The sequence below is a fragment of the Haliotis rufescens genome, unplaced genomic scaffold (genome assembly GCF_023055435.1).
Source record: "Haliotis rufescens isolate VD_foot unplaced genomic scaffold, xgHalRufe1.0.p SCAF_9, whole genome shotgun sequence".
Lineage (NCBI taxonomy): Eukaryota > Metazoa > Mollusca > Gastropoda > Lepetellida > Haliotidae > Haliotis > Haliotis rufescens.
This window is the reverse complement of record NW_025964383.1, coordinates 48,123,499-48,144,791: the sequence shown is the minus strand read 5'-3', so window position 1 is coordinate 48,144,791 and position 21,293 is coordinate 48,123,499. Positions and strand designations below refer to the sequence as shown.

At 41.2% G+C, this 21,293-nt stretch overlaps 1 protein-coding gene across 1 annotated transcript in view; it reads left to right on the top strand.

Annotated features, from left to right (window-relative positions):
* Positions 1–2,121: 2,121 nt before the first annotated feature.
* LOC124122610 (ankyrin repeat domain-containing protein 50-like) overlaps positions 2,122–21,293 on the top strand; it is a 35,627-nt gene continuing 16,455 nt past the window's right edge. The window contains exons 1-5 of the mRNA XM_048390541.1: positions 2,122–2,162; positions 3,563–4,171; positions 4,528–4,636; positions 4,973–5,028; positions 16,151–16,195. Of these exons, the coding sequence (XP_048246498.1) occupies positions 2,126–2,162; positions 3,563–4,171; positions 4,528–4,636; positions 4,973–5,028; positions 16,151–16,195 (856 nt within the window). The 5' untranslated portion in view covers positions 2,122–2,125. The remainder of the gene's footprint in view (positions 2,163–3,562; positions 4,172–4,527; positions 4,637–4,972; positions 5,029–16,150; positions 16,196–21,293) is intronic.

Below are 21,293 nucleotides of genomic sequence, written 5' to 3'. Positions count from 1 at the left end.
ACACTTATAAACTACTTGTTGGACTGTGTGTGCGAATCTGTTTTTATTGCAGTTGTCCTCGTTACCGCTGCCTGCCTGTCGGGACAGTTCGGTCCAGATTGTGACAGAAACTGTTCCTGTCATTGTGCTCTGACAGAGACAACTAAAGTAAAGCATTGTCAGAAGACTGACGGAGAGTGCTCCGAAGGATGTGTTCCTGGTTGGCACGGTGACCAGTGTGATCAGCCTTGCCGCACGACCTGTGTCAAGAACATCTGTAATCAACACAACGGACACTGCACTCAAGGCTGTCTAGAACTCTACACAGGGGATTACTGTAACGAAACTATCCTCTTGAACAATAGTGACGAAACTATCCCCTTGAACAATAGTAAAGACTGCAGAGGTAACTATATGTAAACTACTATGTGGTGTAAAACACTATTTCAATGCTTCACAATTGTCATTACATCGTGGCCATGGCAGTACAAAATACACACCGTAAGATAACATGCTACTCTATGCAATATACGTCTCTTGACGCAATACGTTGCTCATCTGTGCTTGAAACACTACACAATCTAGCTAAAGGTTTATCATATCAACTCAGATTATAAATCAACGAATGGCTTCTTTGTGTGCACCTACATTGATTTGATAGCCCTAAGTTGAACTTGTTATAAAATGCGTCGACAGGAACGACGATGAAAATAACTCCAAATAATGGTTATATTTTTATTGTTTGTTTGGTTTAGTTGATTCGATGTACATAACACATGACAGATTGTTTCGTAAACACACACTTGGTTATTAGTTTCCAGTCCATGTGAGGAGTGCACACAGACTATCTTGGTCCTAAGCATCGCTTTGGGGATATCGGTAGCTGCTGCACTTGTCTTGTAAGTCATGTTGTTTAGCAAAAAAAAACCAGGTGTTCTATTGTTCCAAAGAAGGAATTGAAGCTACTCCAAACAAATTATGCTAAAGTTTGTAAATGGTTTCGAAGCATGACGCACTAATTGTAACATTCACATGAAAGTGGATTGTTTTATCTCTAATTCTAAGATAATTGAAAATGATATTACATGACATATCTTTTATTCTCATACTCTGAAAGATAAAAATTCAGGACTAAACTTATTCATTTATCGTTGAATTAATGTTAAGATTTAATCAAAGCAGCAATGCTGTGTATATTGTCTTCACTGTCTTTGGCAGTAATATATTTGCTTTCGTATGTTTTCAGGGCTCTTGTTCTATGGTATTGCCACAAGAATAGTAAGTGTGGCATCACTATCCCTTTGAATATACAATATACTTTCTTAAATGTTAAATATCTCAACAAAATGCTCTGAACTGTTGTAGAGGTTACATTGTTCTGTTTCAATAATATACGTTTGAGTGTCTCCATGCATGATGGCAGCCTGTTATAGATAGTACTGTTACATATTTCAGTAGATATTTTGACAAAATTCATGTCATGTGTTGCCTTTTTGGGGTGGATAAATGCGCTTGTATGTCTCCATCAAACATATGCAAGTATCTATTTCTATTCTTCCCTAACAATATCTTAGCTAACATTGTTTACAGGATTGACTACTCCAACAGTGAGTAACCAACAACCAGACGAATTAAGGGAAATGAATCCGGAATGAATTAGTGACCAGAAGTAAGCGATAAACTAATCCCTTTCTGCATGCATTCTTCAAATGGCTGGACATTTCTTTGTTCTAGTGTCGTCACAATCTGATCCATATTTATAACATACGGCAAGTAGCAAGTATATTGGACATAACAGGAGACTATTTAAACAAGGATTGACTCATAATGTGTCTGTATAGTGGAATCTCTAACAGTTGACAAAACATGACACAATTTCCACATAACGATAATCAGAGTGTGGGATAATAACATATCCCCAATTCCTCGCAACTTATATGTAATTCTCTAAAAGGAACTCAGATAAGCCTTGACCCCGGAAAAGAGGTAACCTCTTTGAATCTGAGTAAATATACCTGATTTTGATGGTTTTTCATTCAGTGACATCACACACGCTAGATTATATATTTGTTTATGATTTCAAGTACAAGATATAGAAATGTTATAAAAATGAACAAAAAACCCTACTTTTTTCAGATCTACAAATATGGAAAATGTTCTATGGTACAGTTATTTCATCGTAGGTATGTTGTAATAACCTCTCTATACGTCCATATAATTGCTGATTACTAATTGTAGAATATGTGCATTAGCTTAAGTATCGGTAAGATCAGATTTTATAATGTTTTACTCTTCCATACCCCAGTGTGGATCCTGGGTCATAAAAAGTTGATCAACGTTGGGATTGCTTTGGCCTGTATATGGGATTAAGTTGACTTTGTTTCTTTGTACTTTGATAGCTGTTGAACAATTTGTTAACCCAGAAATCTGTACGTAAAAGACTTTAGTGTGAAACAGCCGACAATTGGTATACGATGAACAATTGTTTCACAAAATTAACCTGATTTACAAATCCATACAAATCACTGCACAGCAATTTACAATACCAGCACACAACAGAGAGACAACAAGATTCAATGACAGAATAATATGTGAGAGCAGTGGAAATGGCAATGACAAGAATAATTATCACCTGGTCGCAACAGTGGTCAAGCCTGCAAGATAGGCCTAGGTTGAACACCAGGGTGAAAAGTCAGCTTCACACGAAAGCTGGTCTTCATGTAATGTCAGATGAAATGTGCGATGGTGTCCGCTACACTTATAAATTCTAACAAGCTTCCAACACTTTCTACACAGTGCCAGATCACTCCAGTGTCACTTGAACAACACAGATTATTCCACATTTCTATGACACTTGACATTCATCCATGCTATTCCGAAGGTTCACAGATATTTCGATATTCTGAACATAATTACTACGAAAGCCTAATGATGCCACTTTGGTCGCATTACTTCTTTATTTTTAAATCGAAATTTCTCGTTATTTCAATTATTTTCTCATAATTACGGGTATTTTCACATTACTTTGAATATTTTCTTAATGTTTGATTATTATCTCGTCATTTCAAGTTTATTTCAAGTAATCGAAATTTCGATTTTTTTTCTCGTTGCTTTGATTATTTCCTCATTATTTAACAAGGAAATAATCAAAATAACGAGAAAATCTAAGCAACGAGAAATTAATCTAAATTTGGAATTGTTCAGATAAACTTGAAATACCTAGAGAGTATTCCAAAAAAAACAAGAAAAAAACTCGTTATTTCGAGAAAATAATTGAAATAACGAGAAATTTTGAGTAGGAAAAAATAATGATAAGTGCCGTCATTAGGCTTTTGTAAATAACATTCACGCCACTGCTTATATTAAATCGTACTACATTCCTGACAACTAATCATTGTCCAAATACAATGCAATGAACTGAATCTCAACAGAAACAATGCAATACAGTTACACTCATTATTTAACAATAAATTACACTGCCATATAACATAGCAGAGAGGTTTGCTCATGTTTTAAGTTACTGGTTTGCCTCGTTGGAACTTGTTTACTTATATGATAACATTCACAACTTCTTCTTTTTTAGTTTACATGGCCCCCCTGTATGGATCTACGTCCTGCCAGAACTGCTTACGGCAGAAGTGTGATGCTCGTGAAATATGCACTGAAGGATGTATAGCTGGCTACACAGACGAGTACTGTCAGCATCCTTGCCAGGAGACATGTCTCAACTCCTCATGTGACGTAGAACTACACTCTGGGAGGACTGTCTGTCGTGATGGCTGTGTAGATGGTTACTGTGGGATTCGTTGTAAAATACCATGCCCCGAAGGATGTCTGACGTGTGACCAGTCTCATTGCGAGAACTGTACTCTCTGTAGGGCTGATTTGTATGGTGCCAAGTGTGAACATTCCTGCTTGCACAAATGTGACGGCTTTGCCTGCAATGTTTTGGGAAGTTGTTTAGCAACGTGTATAGATGGTCGTCATGGTGCCCACTGTAATGTGTCCTGTCAGTCCAACCATCAGTCATGTGACAGGGACACTGGCCAATGTCAACAATGTAAAGTCGGACATTTCGGCAACGAGTGTCAACATCTGTGCCCTTCATGTCTCACAACAGAGGAGGAACAGTTTTACACGTGCAGGTCTGGATGCAAGGTTTGCAGCAGTCAGTCCACAGCAGAACCTCAACGTTAGTGGTATATTATGTATATAGCATGGCATAGAAATTAGTCAAAAGGCATTTCTTAGAAGTTGACGGACGACAATGTAGACAAACAAATAATGGATAACAACTTCTTTATTATACTGTGATAGCGACGTTTGGGTATGGATCCCTCTACTGTTGTCAAGCATGACAGTCAAGGAAACATCACTATCACTGTATAATACAGAAGCTGTCAGCCATAATTTCTTTGTCACATAAATATAACCATAAGTAGCATATTATGTTTGTAGTATGTGATGGGTTTTATCATTTGTCCAAGACCTGATCATCTAACAATGTTGCACATTATATTTCTATATCTTATCATCTTTGTTATTCAGGAAGGAACTCCATACTGAACTCCGATGTGAAGATGATTGTGACTGGCATACGTGGTCTGTGCATCGCCCTGTTGGTGATCAACATCACTACTTTGGTCATACATATGCTGTAAGTCGTAACATTATAACTTTTACATATTTCTGAACGAATCAATGTACGCTTAAGCACGGAGGCTAATGTGTTTGATGCATCATGCTGTGAAAAAAAACTCAATAAGTTTGGCATATCACAAAAGATACATGTTACTATAAGGAGTTTGAGTAACTGAAATGCCTGTTATCTCTGTACCCTATGTTTCGCAAAACATCTGAAGCCCTTGTATAATTCACAATTTATATGGAAGGCACAGACTGGCAATGCATTATGCTATATTGTAACATAAAGTGCTCAAAAGTGAGCAAGCAAGATAATGCCAAGTCAGAGCGCTGAAACATTTCCTTTCAGATTTTCAGCATGGCCAAGGGTATGTAAGAGGAAGAAAGAGAGAAGAAACAGTGCAGGTAGACCAATAACTTTACAGTTTCAACACAAGCACTTACACACAAACATGTTATGCATATTGATAGTTATTTTTGGTATTCTAATGTAATTCCATTTTGACAGCACATTTTTATTCATTCTTTATTCAATAAAGAATAACGCAGGTAGGTTGAGTCTAAAAAAATTTTTTTTTAATCTGCATTGAACTAAACTGGTGACTTTCAGTGGTTGCACATTAACGTGTGGTTAACAGATGCAGGAATACTGCAGAAGATATATGAAAATACTGCGAAACAGAGGCGGAAATTTGTTAAATAGAATTAATTGTTTACTTACATGTATCCTGCATTACTCCTGAATGCACATTCCTGCTTGTTCTTTGTATGTTTTAACATGTGCATAACCTTTTTACACCTTTTCATAAAAAAAAGAAAACATTTGTAAACCCAGGTGTCTTGTTGTTTCAAATAGCCATAAATATTTTACGTGGCCATGAGTTATGAACTGGCTTACGATCTGTATTCTTCTTGCATGGTACCTCACCATTGTCATACCTTTGCAAGTACATTGTTTTGTCATTGTATGTTGTCTCATGTTTGTCATAATATTCGTTTCCTAAACCCACATAGTGGGAAAATTATAGCATACATAATCGGGCGGGAATGCATTGTGATTTTACACGGCTTTATTGCATACAAAATGGCACCCTTTTCCAAGTGCCCGCGTAATATGTCAGTGTGGGATCCCCACATCTATCGTTATGGCGGCAGCCACTACCATGACACCCGCCGAGGCGTTCTCCTATTAAATGGCGCCTATCCAGTCCACCGGACAGACGAAGTTGGTCTACAGCTTCCAACAGCCGCCTTTGATGGACGCCCTAGTCCGCCAGTGCTATTAGTACTTGAAGGCCATGCAACAAGCCCTGTGCATATATAGCTAACAACGCCACCTCTAGTGTCTCTGTTTGCACCTATCCTTGCGCCTCTCCGGTGTGCACCTCTACAGACGCCTGTACAGACACACTCTCTCCTACCGATAGTCGATCGAGAGGTTACCTCCCGATACTCTCCGAACTCCGCTTCACCTAACCTGTAGCTTTACCACGATCTCCTTGTGGCTATGTGCTTTCATTCTCCTTGGAGAGAGCAGACATACTCTCAAAGATTTCCCTTTCTATGGCGTCTGGTAGATATTATCTGCACCGAAGTTGACGATCACAACTTCATGACTGATTCGGTATTCATGATCAAAAGAATTGTCATATGCTTCCGGGTACCCAACTGGATCTTCGTTCACACGACCAGACCAGTCGTCACTCTTATCATGGGGATCAACTTGCCCCTACACCAGCAACGTCACAGTTTCTGCTCAGAACTTGGACACACTACTTGTCTGTCCACCACAGGGTTCACAGGGGATTGACCGTGTGTGGAGCTTGAATCTGGTCGACTGAGCATACAGGGTTATGCAGTTTACTGAGCAAGACGAATTACATGTAACGTGTCAAGAAGTCTGACTGTAAATATCTTCGACCATAATCAGGTCAACTAATGGGATCCGCGCAGTGTATTTGTACAGACTGGCTTATGTAGAAGGACTAAAAGCGTACGCTTTTCCACTACCTGTACTCCTTCCCAGGGTCGTCCAGAAGATCAGATCAACGCAGAGTCTTGATCTTACTTTGGTCGTGCCCTGATCGGCGGTGAGGGCTTAAATTAGCCGACACCGACCCGCTGACACTCCAGATGGGCCAAACCTGCTGATATCATCCAAACAGCAGGCAGCCACACCCCGAACCAGACAAGCTATGTTTTCACGTCTGGTCTATTCGCAGAGAACCTGAACGCCAAAGGTTACTCAGCCAGAGCGGCAAAGGCCATCACGATGACTCAAGCCCAAGCACCAGAAAACTCTATGACGACAATAGGCAATCCTTCGGAATCCAACTACTGCATTGCAGCAATTCCTGGCCGAGTTCCTGCTCTATCTTCACCTACCTTGTGGCACTCAACTCCGTCCTGGCAGATAGGTGCATGACGAAAATCCCGGAATCGCTACAGCCCGTGTGAGTGAGTGAGTGAGTTAATGCTTTACGTCACATCGGCAATATTTCAGCCATATCGTAACGAGAAGTTATACATTATTAATACATATATTTAAACTAAATAAAACCTGTCATCGATTGACAGTAAAATTACTAGAATATCACAGATTAATGTTTAAAACTAGCATACAACTATAAAAAGATATCACTAAATGAAACAGTACAATATAAAAAAACGGCTACAGATCCGCCAGCAGCTGAAGGTAGATCACCTTGCTAGGGTCCATGGACTTTACATAATCCCTTCAGCTGTTGGCGATTAATGACAAATTTAGCTAGATTAAACGAACATTTATACTATGATTAAAAAAGTGGCAGAAATAAACATTCTTTGAAAGACGTGGTCTTACATACCCTCTCAGGGGGACAATAATTTTACACTACTTTAACCCCCTTCGAGGATATAGCCACTAACAATCTCAGTTATTGATTCATACTTCCAATTATAAAAGTTATTTATTTATTTACAAAATATAGCAATCAAAATTTATGAATTAATTCAATTTCCTTTAAAACACCAAGAATAAAATAAGTACTTACCGGTGTAAAAAGGTCCTTCATAGATGAAACTTTGAAATACTTATCCCTTGTGATGGAAAAATCAACACAGTCTAGCAGAACATGCTTGGCCGTGATTCTTTCATCACAAGGGATGCAGGACGGAGGATCCTCACCTTTTAAAATATACTGAGTCAAAGTAAAAACTTCACATTTTTAAAAGTAATCCCATATATGATATACAACGGACAAATGTATCAGAGAAGGTTATTTTTAATCATTAATGTCCAAAGAAGGATTTTAATTAACGGTGGTGACCATAATTTGTTCCAAGCACCTAGGGTACTCAAGCACGAGAATCTGATGGCACACAAGTTCAGTAGCGTGTATGGCCACCATGTGCGTTGCCAACTGCCACGCAACGCCTCCGCATGGACCTTGTGATGCTTGTGAACACATGATTGGGAGGACGACGCCATTGTTGCTGCAAAATGGTGCCAAGATCTTGCAAATTCTGTGGTTGCTTCTAGGAGGGTGCGCAGACTTCTGCCAAGAGCATCCCAGACTTGTTCCATGGGATTGAGGTCAGGAGACCTTGACGGCCTGTCCATGATGTTGACTCCCGCATTCTGAAGGAAATTCCTTGTCAAAATTGGACCGCCTCCGTGGTCTTGTGGTAGAGCGTCCGCCCGGAGAGCGGAAGGTCCAGGGTTCGATCCCGGGCCGCGTCATACAAAAAGACGTTAAAAGATTGTACTTGTTGTTACCCTGTCTGGCGCTCGGCATTAAGGGGCTAAAACAAGGACTGGTCGGCTCGGAGTCAGTATACTGTGTCTGAGTGGGGTATTCATGTTAAACTGCGGCATGGTATCTCAGTGAGCTAGCACTATAAATCGGCATCAGTCCGGACTAGTACAAGCAGCCACACACACACATACACGTGCATGCACGTCGCTATATAAGTGCAATAATCTTGGACGCGACGTTAAACCCAATTTCACCTCACCTCACCTTGTCAAAATTGCTGTGTGGGGTCTGGCATTGTCGTGTTGGAAGATCAAAGCGGGTCTATGTGCTGCCATAAAAGGCAGAAGTTCTGGTGCCAGTACCTGGTTGCGGTAAGCAGCAGCGTTGAGGTTGCCACGGATGACAAGAAGCCTAGAATGTGGATTGCCACAGAAAGCACCCCACACCATGACACTTCCGCCTCGAAATCTGTCAACTTCCTGTACACAACACTGGGCATAACATTCATGACGGCGCCTCCACACCCTCGCCCTACCATCAGCAAATCGAAGATTAATTTGGGATTCATCACTGAAGACGACTTGATTCCAATTTCTCTGAGTCCATCGTAAGTGTCGCTGTGCACACAATTGATGTTGACGTCTGTTTAACTGAGTCAGAATCGGCCTGCAGTATGGCCGTCGTGCTTGACGGTGAGCAGTTCTCAGACGGCTTCGAACAGTTTGCACACTCAGTCTACCCCTAAACAGTTAATTTCTGGTTGATGTAGCCGTCAAAAATCGGTTATGGAGGTGACGTAAGACAATCTGACGATCCTCTGCATGTGACGTCTCACGTGGTCGACCTGGCCGAGGGCGATCAGTGGTGGTACCCGTTTGCTGTAGACGCGTCTGTAAATCATAAACAGTCCGTCGACTACAACCCATCGTCCTTGCGACTTCAGCTACAGACGTTCCCGTCTGCAACATGCCGATGGCACGTTCACGTTGCACATTTGAAAGGCGTGGCATGACAAATGGCCATTTTGTTTTTGACTTTTGTTTTCTTGTTAATGACTGCTAACAAGTATGGCTGAAAAGACGTGCGGTATTATGGCCACGTGACCAGTTGCACGTGAAAAAAACCTTTTGCCACTATAGTGCTGTGCACATGATTTTGATCGATTCACCTGCACAAAAACGGGTGTTATCTGAAGACAGTACGTGGCCATTACTGTTTAAATACACAATAAGGGCCAACAATGATAACTGGTCAAAATGTTCAAATTTTAGGATTGTGAAGTTTTTAATTAGGTTCAGTATATATTCATGAGTATGAAGTGAATGGCCAATACATCATCGTCTTAAAATGACCTCTTCAAATCTGGACTGACAACCCAAGTAGGTATAACCAATGAATCATTTAAAACTTTTGACAAACTGTTAATTTTTATACTGAATAAAGTGACAGACAAAATGCTACCTTGTGGGACACCCTGATCCTGATTATAGTGATCAGACAGGGTGTACCCACTCGGACTTGAAATTGCCTGTCTGTTAAAAACTGAGAGTCGAAACAGATCGATACAGCATGTTGTCTATTTACAATGGAATTTGTAATGAACGATTCTAAACGCACTAAATGATCGAAAGTACTTCTGTTTTTCCGAAAACCACATTGTATATTGCTAAGAAGATCATTTGTTTCCACGTACCACACTTATCGATTATTTACCATGCGTTCCATATAGTTTTACAAATACAGCTAATGATGGATTATGCCATGAATTTGGAAACGTCCCTGATGTCCAAATATCATCGAATATATTCAACATAGTTTCAAGACATGATTCGAGCAAGTGTTTCAGCAGCTGATAATGAATATTATCAGCGCCTGCTGCTGTATCATGAGCTTGCCCTAAGGCAGTATATAGCTCATGTAGTAATCTTCGCCATATCAGATGTAAAATTTACTTTTTTCTTTTCCTGTTGGAGCTGATATTTTTTAAATTCAGGAACGTAATTAGATGAAGAATGTTGAGATAAAGTTTCCCCAAGTCTATTGGCAATGGCAGATTTATCAGTTAACAAAGTAGCACCATCCTTCAAATGGCTAACTGTAGAATTTGATCCCTTGCCTTTGATCTTTTTAAACATGTTCCATACCTTGGACATAGGGGTGCGCGAATTTATTTTAGAGACATAATTCTAGCCTTTCATTCTAGGCTGTCTAGCCTTTGCATTTAAAATTTTGATCGTGTTTAGGTTATGGACAGTAGCATGTCTGCTGAAATATTTCTCTGCCTTCTTTCGACATTTCTGTGCTTGTTTGCCATTATCATCAAACCATGGTTTACGAACACGTGGGTTGACAGAGGACTTAAGAATTGAGTTATCAGCAATTCCATTAAGTTGTTCTGAGAACAGCAGGATTGGGTCAATAACATTATGAAAAGGTGCAGGTTGTAAAACCAATCAGCCTTCATAAAATTCCATGGAGGTGATGGTGGATCATTGGTTGGATTAATGGGTTTGAGCACGGTGGGGAAATGATCACTGAGAATTCACTCAACAAAACTGAATCCGTCAGAGACAGATCTAATGATGAATATGTACCAGTAGCAGGGTGTAAGTAAGTGTCTGAGTCATCTTTAAAGATGCATAGATCATTATTGGAAACGAAATCCTCGATCACTTTACCCTTTTGATTAATTATTGAACTTCCCCATAATGGATAATGCCCTAGGAGGAATGTATAAGGAGCAAAGTGTGAAGGCAATATGCAGTGTAAGTCTAACTGCAACTGCTTGCAGATTTGTGTCAAGCGGAACAGGACTGTGAACAACGCCCCGCCGCACTGAAATAGAAGCACCTCCAGTAGCTTTATCGCCCGGAAGAGAGAAGGAATGATATGAACTATAGTGGTTTAAATCAAATTTATCTGTATTTTTAAGTTACGTCTCTTGTAAACAAATTGTGGGGCAAGGTCTACATCCTTTACAAAAACCCAAGGTGGTGTGTTAATTTATAAACTACACTTACCTTTTTTACGGATTCGTAGCCCGGAGCCAGGGGGGACGATCCGAGACCGAGCTTCGGCTTCGGCTCCGGCTCAAGGTCGCTCCCCAGCGTAGTGGTGGCGGGCACCGGCCCGTGCACTACCGACGCACACGGAGCCAGACGACTCTCCTGAGGGCGAGGGACCGCCTCCGTGGTCTAGTGGTAGAGTGTCCGCCCGGAGAGCGGAGGGTCCAGGGTTCGATCCCCGGCCGCGTCATACCAAAAGACGTTAAAAGATGGTACTTGTTGTAACCCTGTCTGGCGCTCGGCATTAAGGGGCTAAAACAAGGACTGGTCGGCTCGGAGTCAGTATACTGTGTCTGAGTGGGGTATTCATGTTAAACTGCGGCATGGTATCTCAGTGAGCTAGCACTATAAATCGGCATCAGTCCGGGCTAGTACAAGCAGCCACACAAACACACCCACGTACATGCACGTCGCTATATAAGTGCAATAATCTTGGACGCGACGTTAAACCCAATTTCACCTCACCTCACCTGAGGCCGAGGCTTCCACTAGTGGATACCTAGCCCGGAGCCAGGTTGGTTCCCTTTGTCTCGGGGACGATCCGAGACTGAGCTTCGGCTCTGGCTCGAGGTCGCTCCCCAGCGGAGGGGTCGCCGGCCCGTGCACTACCGACGCACAATTTTTTCTAGCGGAGCCAGACGCCTCTTCCGAGGCCGAGGCTTCCACTAGTGGATACCTAGCCCAGTGCCAGGTAGGTTCCCTTGAAACTCCCGCACCTCGGCACCGGGACTCGGCCTAGGGCCGGGTGCAGAGGCACATGCGGGACAGGATTGCCCAGGTACTGCCTCCGGTGGCTGCGCCCATGCCGGGAAACCCCCAACTTGACTAAGGTCAAGCAGGGCCGGCGGTTGCCCCCCCCTTTACCGCGTGCCGTGCGGAGTTGAAGGCTGCTTACATATGCTTCGAGGAGCAATATCATAATGCATGCCAACAGCTCCGTGTGGTCTGGTGGGCGCGTTTGAGAATGAGTCCCATTCAACAAGCACTCCGTCGACTTTTGGCGAACTCGGAAGATCTCGAGACTGTACTCGAGACTCCGTAGTGGCTCATTACACACCACCAGTGGTGGACCGAGGTCGGGAATCTGTCCCGGGGGCACCCCCTCGACACTCGTTCCGTCTCTCACAGTTCCATCAGACGCGTCACTCTCCGGCTGGGGAGGCGTTCTGAATGATCACACTGCCTCGGGACTATGGTCCCAGCAGGAGATCAAACTGCATATCAATGTGCTAGAACTGAGAGCGGTCAGGTTGGTGTTCTAACGGTCCCCGGATCTGCTTCGTGGCCAAGTGGTTCGTCTTGAGATGGACAACCAAACGGCGATGACTTACATCCGGAAGCAGGTGGGAACGGCGTCTCCGTCGCTGCGACGAAAGACGTGGCAGTTCCTACTATAGTGCCACTCTCACGATATCAGGGTGCTACCTGTTTATCTCCCGGGGCTGGACAACGTCCGTGTGGACGCTCTGTCTTGCCGGATCCTCGCTCCTCATGAGTGGAGGCTCGACCCGGGGATATTCGGGATTTTCTCCCTGTTATACAGGCCGTTACAGGTGGATCTCTTTGCGTCTGGGGTGAATCACCAGACACCAACGTTCTTCTCCCGGGTCCACTAACCGAGGTTGGTGGCACCGGATGCCTTCCAGCTAGATTTGACGGACAGTTCTGTGGGCATTCCCCCCAGTACCTCTGATTTCCAAGGTCCTGTCTCAGCTAGGCACTCAGTTTGCGTGACTAATAGTGCTCCTGGCACCTCTTTAGTCGGCGCAGAGTTGGTTTCCAGTAATACTCAGGTTTCTGGCTCAGCCTCCTGTTATATTACCTTTACGACCGGACCTCCTATCCCAGAATGGGGCCCTCCACCCGAATCCCAGGATTCAATGGGTGGCTTGGCAACTGTCAGGAATCGCCTCCAAAAGAGCGGTATTCCTGCACGAGTTGCAGACACAATACTGGCTTCGCGGAGGGATTCGACAAACGTTCAGTACGAGGATAGATAGGCCTGCTATACGCCCTGGTGTGTCCATAGAGGGATTGCAGATCTTTTTTCTGCAGATCTCGTAGCCATGCTTGAGTTCCCCCATCGCGACTAGATGACGGCCTTGCCGCATCAACAGTCCGAGGGTACCCTACAGCTATCGCAGCTTTTCACGTCCTTATCGACGGGGCACTTTTGGGTGCACACCCATTAGTGCAGCGCTTTTTAGCAGGTGTGGACAGGATCCGACCGCCAGTCCGGCGGATCAGTCCCCCTTAGGACTTGTCAATTGTTCTCAATTGGCTGTCCGGTCCTTCCTTTCGGGATCTGTCGTCTCTCTCTCTTCAGCTGTTGAGCTGGGAGACGGCGTTCCTTGTGGTGGTAACGTCCGATCCCGAAATAACTGTCTTCCACTGGGACAGAGTCAGTTTTCGACTACCGGACTCTTACCGTCCTAGGGTCGCACACGCTTCCACGTGAACAGCTCCTATTGAGCTACCTGCTCTTTCACAGCCTTCCTCGTCGGGGTCCACTGCAAGACATGCCCATGTCTTGGATGTCCGCACAACCCTCAAGGCCTATATCAGCAGAACTATGGGTGTCCGTAAGGATAACCAACTATTTTGCTGTTACGGCGGAAGGAAGGCTGGCTCACCTGCGAGCAAACAATCTATCATATTGTGGATAGTTTCAATAGTGGGAGGTGTTTCGAGTTCTCAACTTATGACAAGCCGCAAAAACAGGCTTTATCATAATATATGGTGGACCACGACCTGTCTCTAGCCCCCGCCTTTCGACTGTGGTGCCTCACGATAAGGTTGGTTCCATTTATTGAACTCAATATTTTATTCTGTTGAATAATCAAATACGATGTATTTATTTACGGCTGTTGCTGACGGATGTCACTTCCTACATTATCTTTGGGAGTCTGTCTTGATGCAATAAGTGCCCCAAGGAGGATTTAATCTGAAAGAGAATTTTACAAACCTGTAGAGGTTATGAATTCTCTGATGAAATCCTCCTTGGGGCACGGCCACCCACCTCCCCACATTCCGTCAGCATTTGACATATGGAAAGTGATTTGGGTGAGTGTTGCTCCCCCTGGCGTGAGGCGCCGTTGGGGGTGAGGCCCCGTAAGGGTGGTCGTATATCATACAAAAACGAAGTTTTTTGTCTGGTAACATTTTTTATTAAGGAAAATGGTTACAACTATGTCATGTAGATTTTCTTGAGCAAGGAAAATGCAATAAGTGCCCCATGGAGGATTTCATCAGACTGTGCTGTGACTTCATGGCCTACCACCAGCTGCAAGTTCCCAGCTCCAAACTCCCAGCTCCAAACTCCCAGCTCCAAACTCCCAGCTCCCAGCTTGACTGGGACGCGGAAGACGAACAAGAGCTCCATCTTTTGCCAGTAAGAGCACACCATTGTTACATCCGTCTTCCATGTAATGCCGTAGACAAGCGTAAGTCAACCGCAACAGGGTTGCCCTTTTGGCTACGAGCCATCATTTTCCAGGTCTAGGAGGTCACGGGATGGGACCCCCCAACCTCCAACAACCAACATGAGACCATAGCGCTACACAGCAACTGCTCCCATTGTGCCATCATGGAGTCTGCCAGTCACTACCTGCGAGACGTCGCATTGGAGGATGTGCAAGGCACACATAGTTCTGTCCGTTAGTAGTGGCCCAATAGGTCACAACCACTAAACGCCATTGACCTCACTTCCTGCAGTAGAAGGTTCATACTGTAATATGCATTAAGGAGTAATGCAGGGTTAGTATACTAATATGTAAAAAATATCTAGGATTTTACTACACTTGTTCGTGACCAGTGTGATTTATGACTACTTTAGTTGCCACGCCCCAGAGGAAGGAATACTTGAAGGCAAGATAAGCTGTGATTTATTTATTTATTTATTGATATGTATCAATTATTTATCCCATATTGTGAAGCTTGTAAGTGAAACTCTTTTCTTTTATTTGAGATTTAGCATGTTTAAGGAGTACTGGTGTTTGATTTGACAGAAGGTATACCTCATAGTTGTACGGCAGTTTTTTAATAAAAAAAACAAAGAACTAAAACAAATTCAAATTCTTCCAAACAATTATGCTTTGTTCTTTACATCATTGCGCCATACACTTTTTTAACAAATTGAAAGAGCAACATTCTTTTACAACCCACTCTACAACAAAAACAAGTTACTGTTACAGCTTTCTATAGGTACAGATCATAGATATCGTTTCGTTAAATATCAGAAAGGTAACTTTGAGCAAATACGCAAAAAATAGAAGTCGTAAAGAAATCAACATATTTCACCGCACTGGTGAGTGATGGCATATTTATGCATGGATTACTTTCTGGACATTTAAGATGTAACAGAAACAGATTCACAATAACAAAATAACTCATGTATGATTTTATCAATGACACAATTTTCATGTCGATAATCATTAACATTTCTTCCTATCAACGATAATTCCAATAATTCCGATCGTTGATAGTTTAAGCCAGCCCAAGTTAATGTTGTCTGTCTTAACAAGCGCTCTGTTGTGTAGACTGGTCAGTCTGTAGAGCTGTTATGTCATGTATCTTTTGGCTTTGACCGGGCATTAACGAACTGAATTGTCAGGTAACCAGCACCTGGCGGGCCTGATACTGTAACCATTTCAACAAACAGACACCACATCCTCGTACTCAGTCTTCTTTGATTACTTTTGTCTTCGCTAATTGTCTCATTTTCAGACTCGAATAAAGCGGAGGGGATACAACTGCTTGAAGGTGTAGGAGGTACGAACTCAGTAGCAAGTAGTTGTTTTCCTTTTAGCTCACTTGAATGAAAGAAACATATCTTTGGCTCTATAAAGAGTGTAAATGTGTTCTCTGATATTGAGAGAGGGAGTTGTATTTTGCCATGTACGTTTCTTCAAATGATGACACATTTTGTTACAATGAGATTTTATTATAAGCTATTATTTACATGTTTTCAATGCCTTTTTAACTGTTGATTACATCCCCAGGTGAGCTATAGTTCTGTCCCACTATTTTAACTTTTTATGTTTTTGTTTGTATTTTTCAGCATTAAAAACATTGGTATTAAAACAATAGAAAATTGAGCCAATCACACTGAATTCTAAACAGCTCATTATCTCAAATCTCTCAATCCCTTCCAATCTTGAATGCCTATCTCTATGAAGTTGGTAAATACTGCCATTCTGTTTGACCCGATAGATAGATTCATCAATTAACTATAATGTATGGAGAGTATATAACCCTTTTATTCCTCCATAAAGAAGAGTACAAAAAATATCTCAAATGGTTCAAATCTCGGTTCGACCTGATTATGTTTCTAGATTTGGAAGCACCATACCCATGCTCGTGGGTTTTACCAGGGTGGTAAAAGTCTGAGACCTGCAGTAGTATAGGTAATGGGGGTTCTGCCGCAACTCCACTGGAGCAGGATTCATATACCTATACTGCTACTACAGGAGGAATTTTTTATGCCAAAATGATGATGCGATTTAATGATAGTCATAAGATTGGCCCTAGCTCACCAATACCTGGGGCCAATCATTGCTTTAGATGAGTCTAAATGGTAATAAAAATATTCTTTATTATTTTTATCGATAAAGCGATATTCAACATTTTTATTAAGTTCTTCGTTCATTTTACTAGGAGACCAGACTATATAACTACACTCTTTTTGTAAATTGATAAGAAACAATTGATAACCGTATTTGGTTGGTTTGACATCACTGATATAATAAAAACCTTGTGGTAATTCTTTCCATTGAATAGCTTTCTCCATTATTATATATTTACGTTAGCATTTGTCTAAATGTAATCACATGATAGTAAGCAATCTATTTTTAATCTCCAACCAGTTCTTTGGTTTTGGCACGGAATAAGTGACGAGCTTGTTGCCCCCCCTCTTCTATGAACTTTTTTTTCTCGTCTTCGCTAATACCACTGGTCTTACGAGATTTTGATCGAATCTCCTGCTTCATTTCGTTGTATTTGTTAAGCTCCGACAGCACTAAACGAAACTCATCCTCGGATATCTTACTATCGGCCATTGCTGTCGAAATATGATCCTCAATGCTGTTCAACTTTGCTTCGGCGAGTATCCGAATACTATCGTGTTTTAATGCTTTCTTTTGTAACCTACGAGAAATGAATTTTATCGCTATTCCTGCCAGTCCCGATACTCCAGCGGTTATTTCCATGCCGAGCACGATAGGCGCGGCGATTATAGTTGATAGTAAACCGATACCCGCTACACCGAGTCCCATGCCAGATACTATAAGAGCGGTGTGAACTCCGTCCAGAGCATTCACGGCTCTGCGATACCTTTTATACAATCCAAGTCTCAACTCCCTATCCTTCTCTATTCGATGTTTTATGTCGCTTATTTGATGTAATCGAAATCCATCAACAGTTTCCTTCTTTTCAAATGCTTCATCGAGCGCCAGATATAAACTCATAGTGTATATAACGATCATATAATAGTCTTTAATTGGTCTTGCTTAAATGTTTTGAGACTATACATCAACCTTATTAAATGTATATTATACGGCAAGAATATCTTAGAAAGAGAAATACTACCACTTTTAATAATTTGGACCCCCTCGAGGGTTGCAACGGGCGATGCTCCGATATGAATAATACTGCAACGTTGACGCTCGTGATTCTTGAACCATTTAATCGATAGACCTGGTAATATTTCGAAGGCATCTACCGGTACATCTCCGAACAAGACTTCAATAATAAGCGTAGAAATATTAGGTATTGCACTCAGGTTAACTTTAATATCTTCGAATTCAGTAACCAAATTTAAACTAATGTTTTTTAAGGACGGACGACTATATAACATATGACCTGGGTTTTCTGGCAGGGGAGTGACCAACACACTTTTTCGTTTTGACGGGATATAAGCCGCGAGTACGATGCCACTATTTATTATCTTAGTTAAATTATGTCCCTTACCCATCATCACATAAGGTGGGATAATGACGATATTCAGTAGCCACTCGATGTTTGCTTCGACCATAGTCCATTTATTATCATCGTTGCGAGTAATATTGTACGAAGTGTTTTTAAGGAGTCTACTAACATCGACATCGCTTAAATCTCCTAGATTACCCGTGAATGTGACTTCTTTCCACTTGTATACATTATCGTGTAAGTGTAAAGCGTATAACTTACCATTGTAACCGGGTTTATCAAATCCTTCTGTGTCTCCGAGATCGGAAAGCGCAATTGTATTACATTGTCTTACTGTTCCAGGGCCTGATGCATCAACCATTATTTTTAATATGGAGTGTTACACTTAAGTATCCTATATGTACTGGTTGGTGTTTTACATCTAATACAGAAATTTTAAGGTCTGAAATAATACCCCGCTGCAATTTTTTATATTGTAATAACGAGAAAGATTCCGTTCTACCGCTATTATATTTTTCATTTTTCACTGGAACACTTCTGAGAAGAGTTGAAGGACTTTCTAGTTGAATATTATTTGTCGTACTGATTTGATCAAGATGGATACACAACTCTTTATAGGGAACTAAATCGGACAATGTCTCTCCATCAAATGTTGCCTTGAATATTGATAAAATTCCACGTGTAAATCCAAGTGTAGCTGATAAGTTCCCTACAATCCGTACACCTTTTTCTCCAGTGTCAAATTTCAACATTCCATTGGACTCATTTTGTGTTAGACTAATTCTATTAGACTTAAAAATTTCATCATTGAGTGAGCATACGCTGTAATACCCATCAGGTATAATAATGAATTTTTCAATAATATTTTGTTCATCTAATATCCATATCTTATTATTACCTCTCGCAGCACTTATATTGGTCCACAGTGGGTAATATGTTACGTCGCATAGAGCGACTTCGAGTTGTCCATCCGAGTTATCGATAGTATGAAGCAGTTCAATAGACTGGCCATTTGTTATTCCCGGGAGTGTAACATACATATTAAATATATTATGATACTATATCATAACTTAAATATGGAATCAACCATTATATAATATGGAGTGTTACACTTAAGTATCCTATATGTACTGGTTGGTGTTTTACATCTAATACAGAAATTTTAAGGTCTGAAATAATACCCCGCTGCAATTTTTTATATTGTAATAACGAGAAAGATTCCGTTTTACCGCTATTATATTTTTCATTTTTCACTGGAACACTTCTGAGAAGAGTTGAAGGACTTTCTTGTTGAATATTATCCGTCGTGCTTATTTGATCAAGATGAATGAACAACTCTTTATAGGGAACTAAATAGGGTAATTCATAATTTCCAGCCACTGATGAGCCGCGTGATAATGTTACTCCCTTTCCCAATCCAATTGTGTATCCTAAGTTATCACTAATAATTATTTTTCTGTATCCATTGATGACTTTCACTTTCCCAGTCGCCTCATTTTGTGTGATACTAATTTTACCAGTATTTTCAAATTTATAATCATCCTTAAAATAATAATTGAGTGAGCTTATGCTGTAATACCCATCAGGTATAGAAATAATTCTATTAATTCTATCTTGGTCATCTAATATAAATATCTCATTATTATCTCTCGCAGTACTTATATTGGTCCACAGCGGGTAATACGTTACATCGCATAGTGCGACTTCGAGTTGTCCATCCCAGTTATCGATAGTATGAAGCAGTTCAATAGACTGACCATTTGTTATTCCAGGTAGTGTAACATACATATTAAATATACAATGATACTATATCATAACTTAAATATGAAATCGAGATACATTACTAATCAATCGATTATAGTAACTGCCTCTGGTGCTGAATTTTTCGTTAAATTCCCCGATATCTTTGAAAAATACAGGGTCACGGCAACTAGCGATAAAATGGTGCACGATTGGTTTCACAATCCAATGCAATTTTGGCAGAATCAGTTAAACTTTGCCATATGGTGTGCCACAACGGGATGTGGCGTATCTGTTAATGCCCCAGGATTTATGCTAAATAAGTCTGTTTTATTATTTCATGTGTATTATCAGATTAGACGTATACTTAAAGAAATTAGTGCTCCATTACCGCAGGATCGAGCGTGGAATTCCACAAATAATAATTATGATAGGTCCGCGTATGAGCGTATTTGTAATGAATTTAATGTTTCTACGAGTAAAGATTGGCGCATTAAAGGAGCAAACCATGGTCTAGGTGTTCCGTACAGCGGACAAAGAACTGTTAAAGAAGTCAGCGATGATTTAGTTAAAAAAACTCATCAACCATTCAATCCATTTAAATTCTTACAGAAAGACAATCTTTTTGTAAGATTGCATAATCTTAATCATGGCTGGGAACTTTCGAGTAACGATTGGAGAGGTTCCCTTATGAGTTTTAAGGGTGGTTTGGCTTATATTGTTACAAAATTTATACAAATAAACGATACCGCAAACGCTTGGAATGAATTTCTTAATGATAAAACGGAAAATAATTTTACTAACCCAGGATTTGTAAGATTTAATGAATCGATAAGAACTTATGTATGGGCAATTCTCGGTGCACAATCGCAAACACGAACATCCATTATCGGTACTGGGACGGCGCTCGATGCACAAAAACAGTTTGTCGCAAACGTGGAGGACGCCATTAATTCACCAGTTGACATACCATCGTCTATAAAGCGTTTTCAAGATGCATTACAGTACGCTCAATCCAAAGTGGACTTCGTTTATGCGCCGGGACTATACATGTCTCCGAGTAATATGGAACTTAAGATCGGTCAAGTGATAGGCTATAATAATAAAATTGTTATCGCTACCGATCAACAAAAACCAGGTATAAATTCAGATATTAACGTCGAATTAATAACGCAAACGATCACGGGCGAAAAGGGAATAGTCA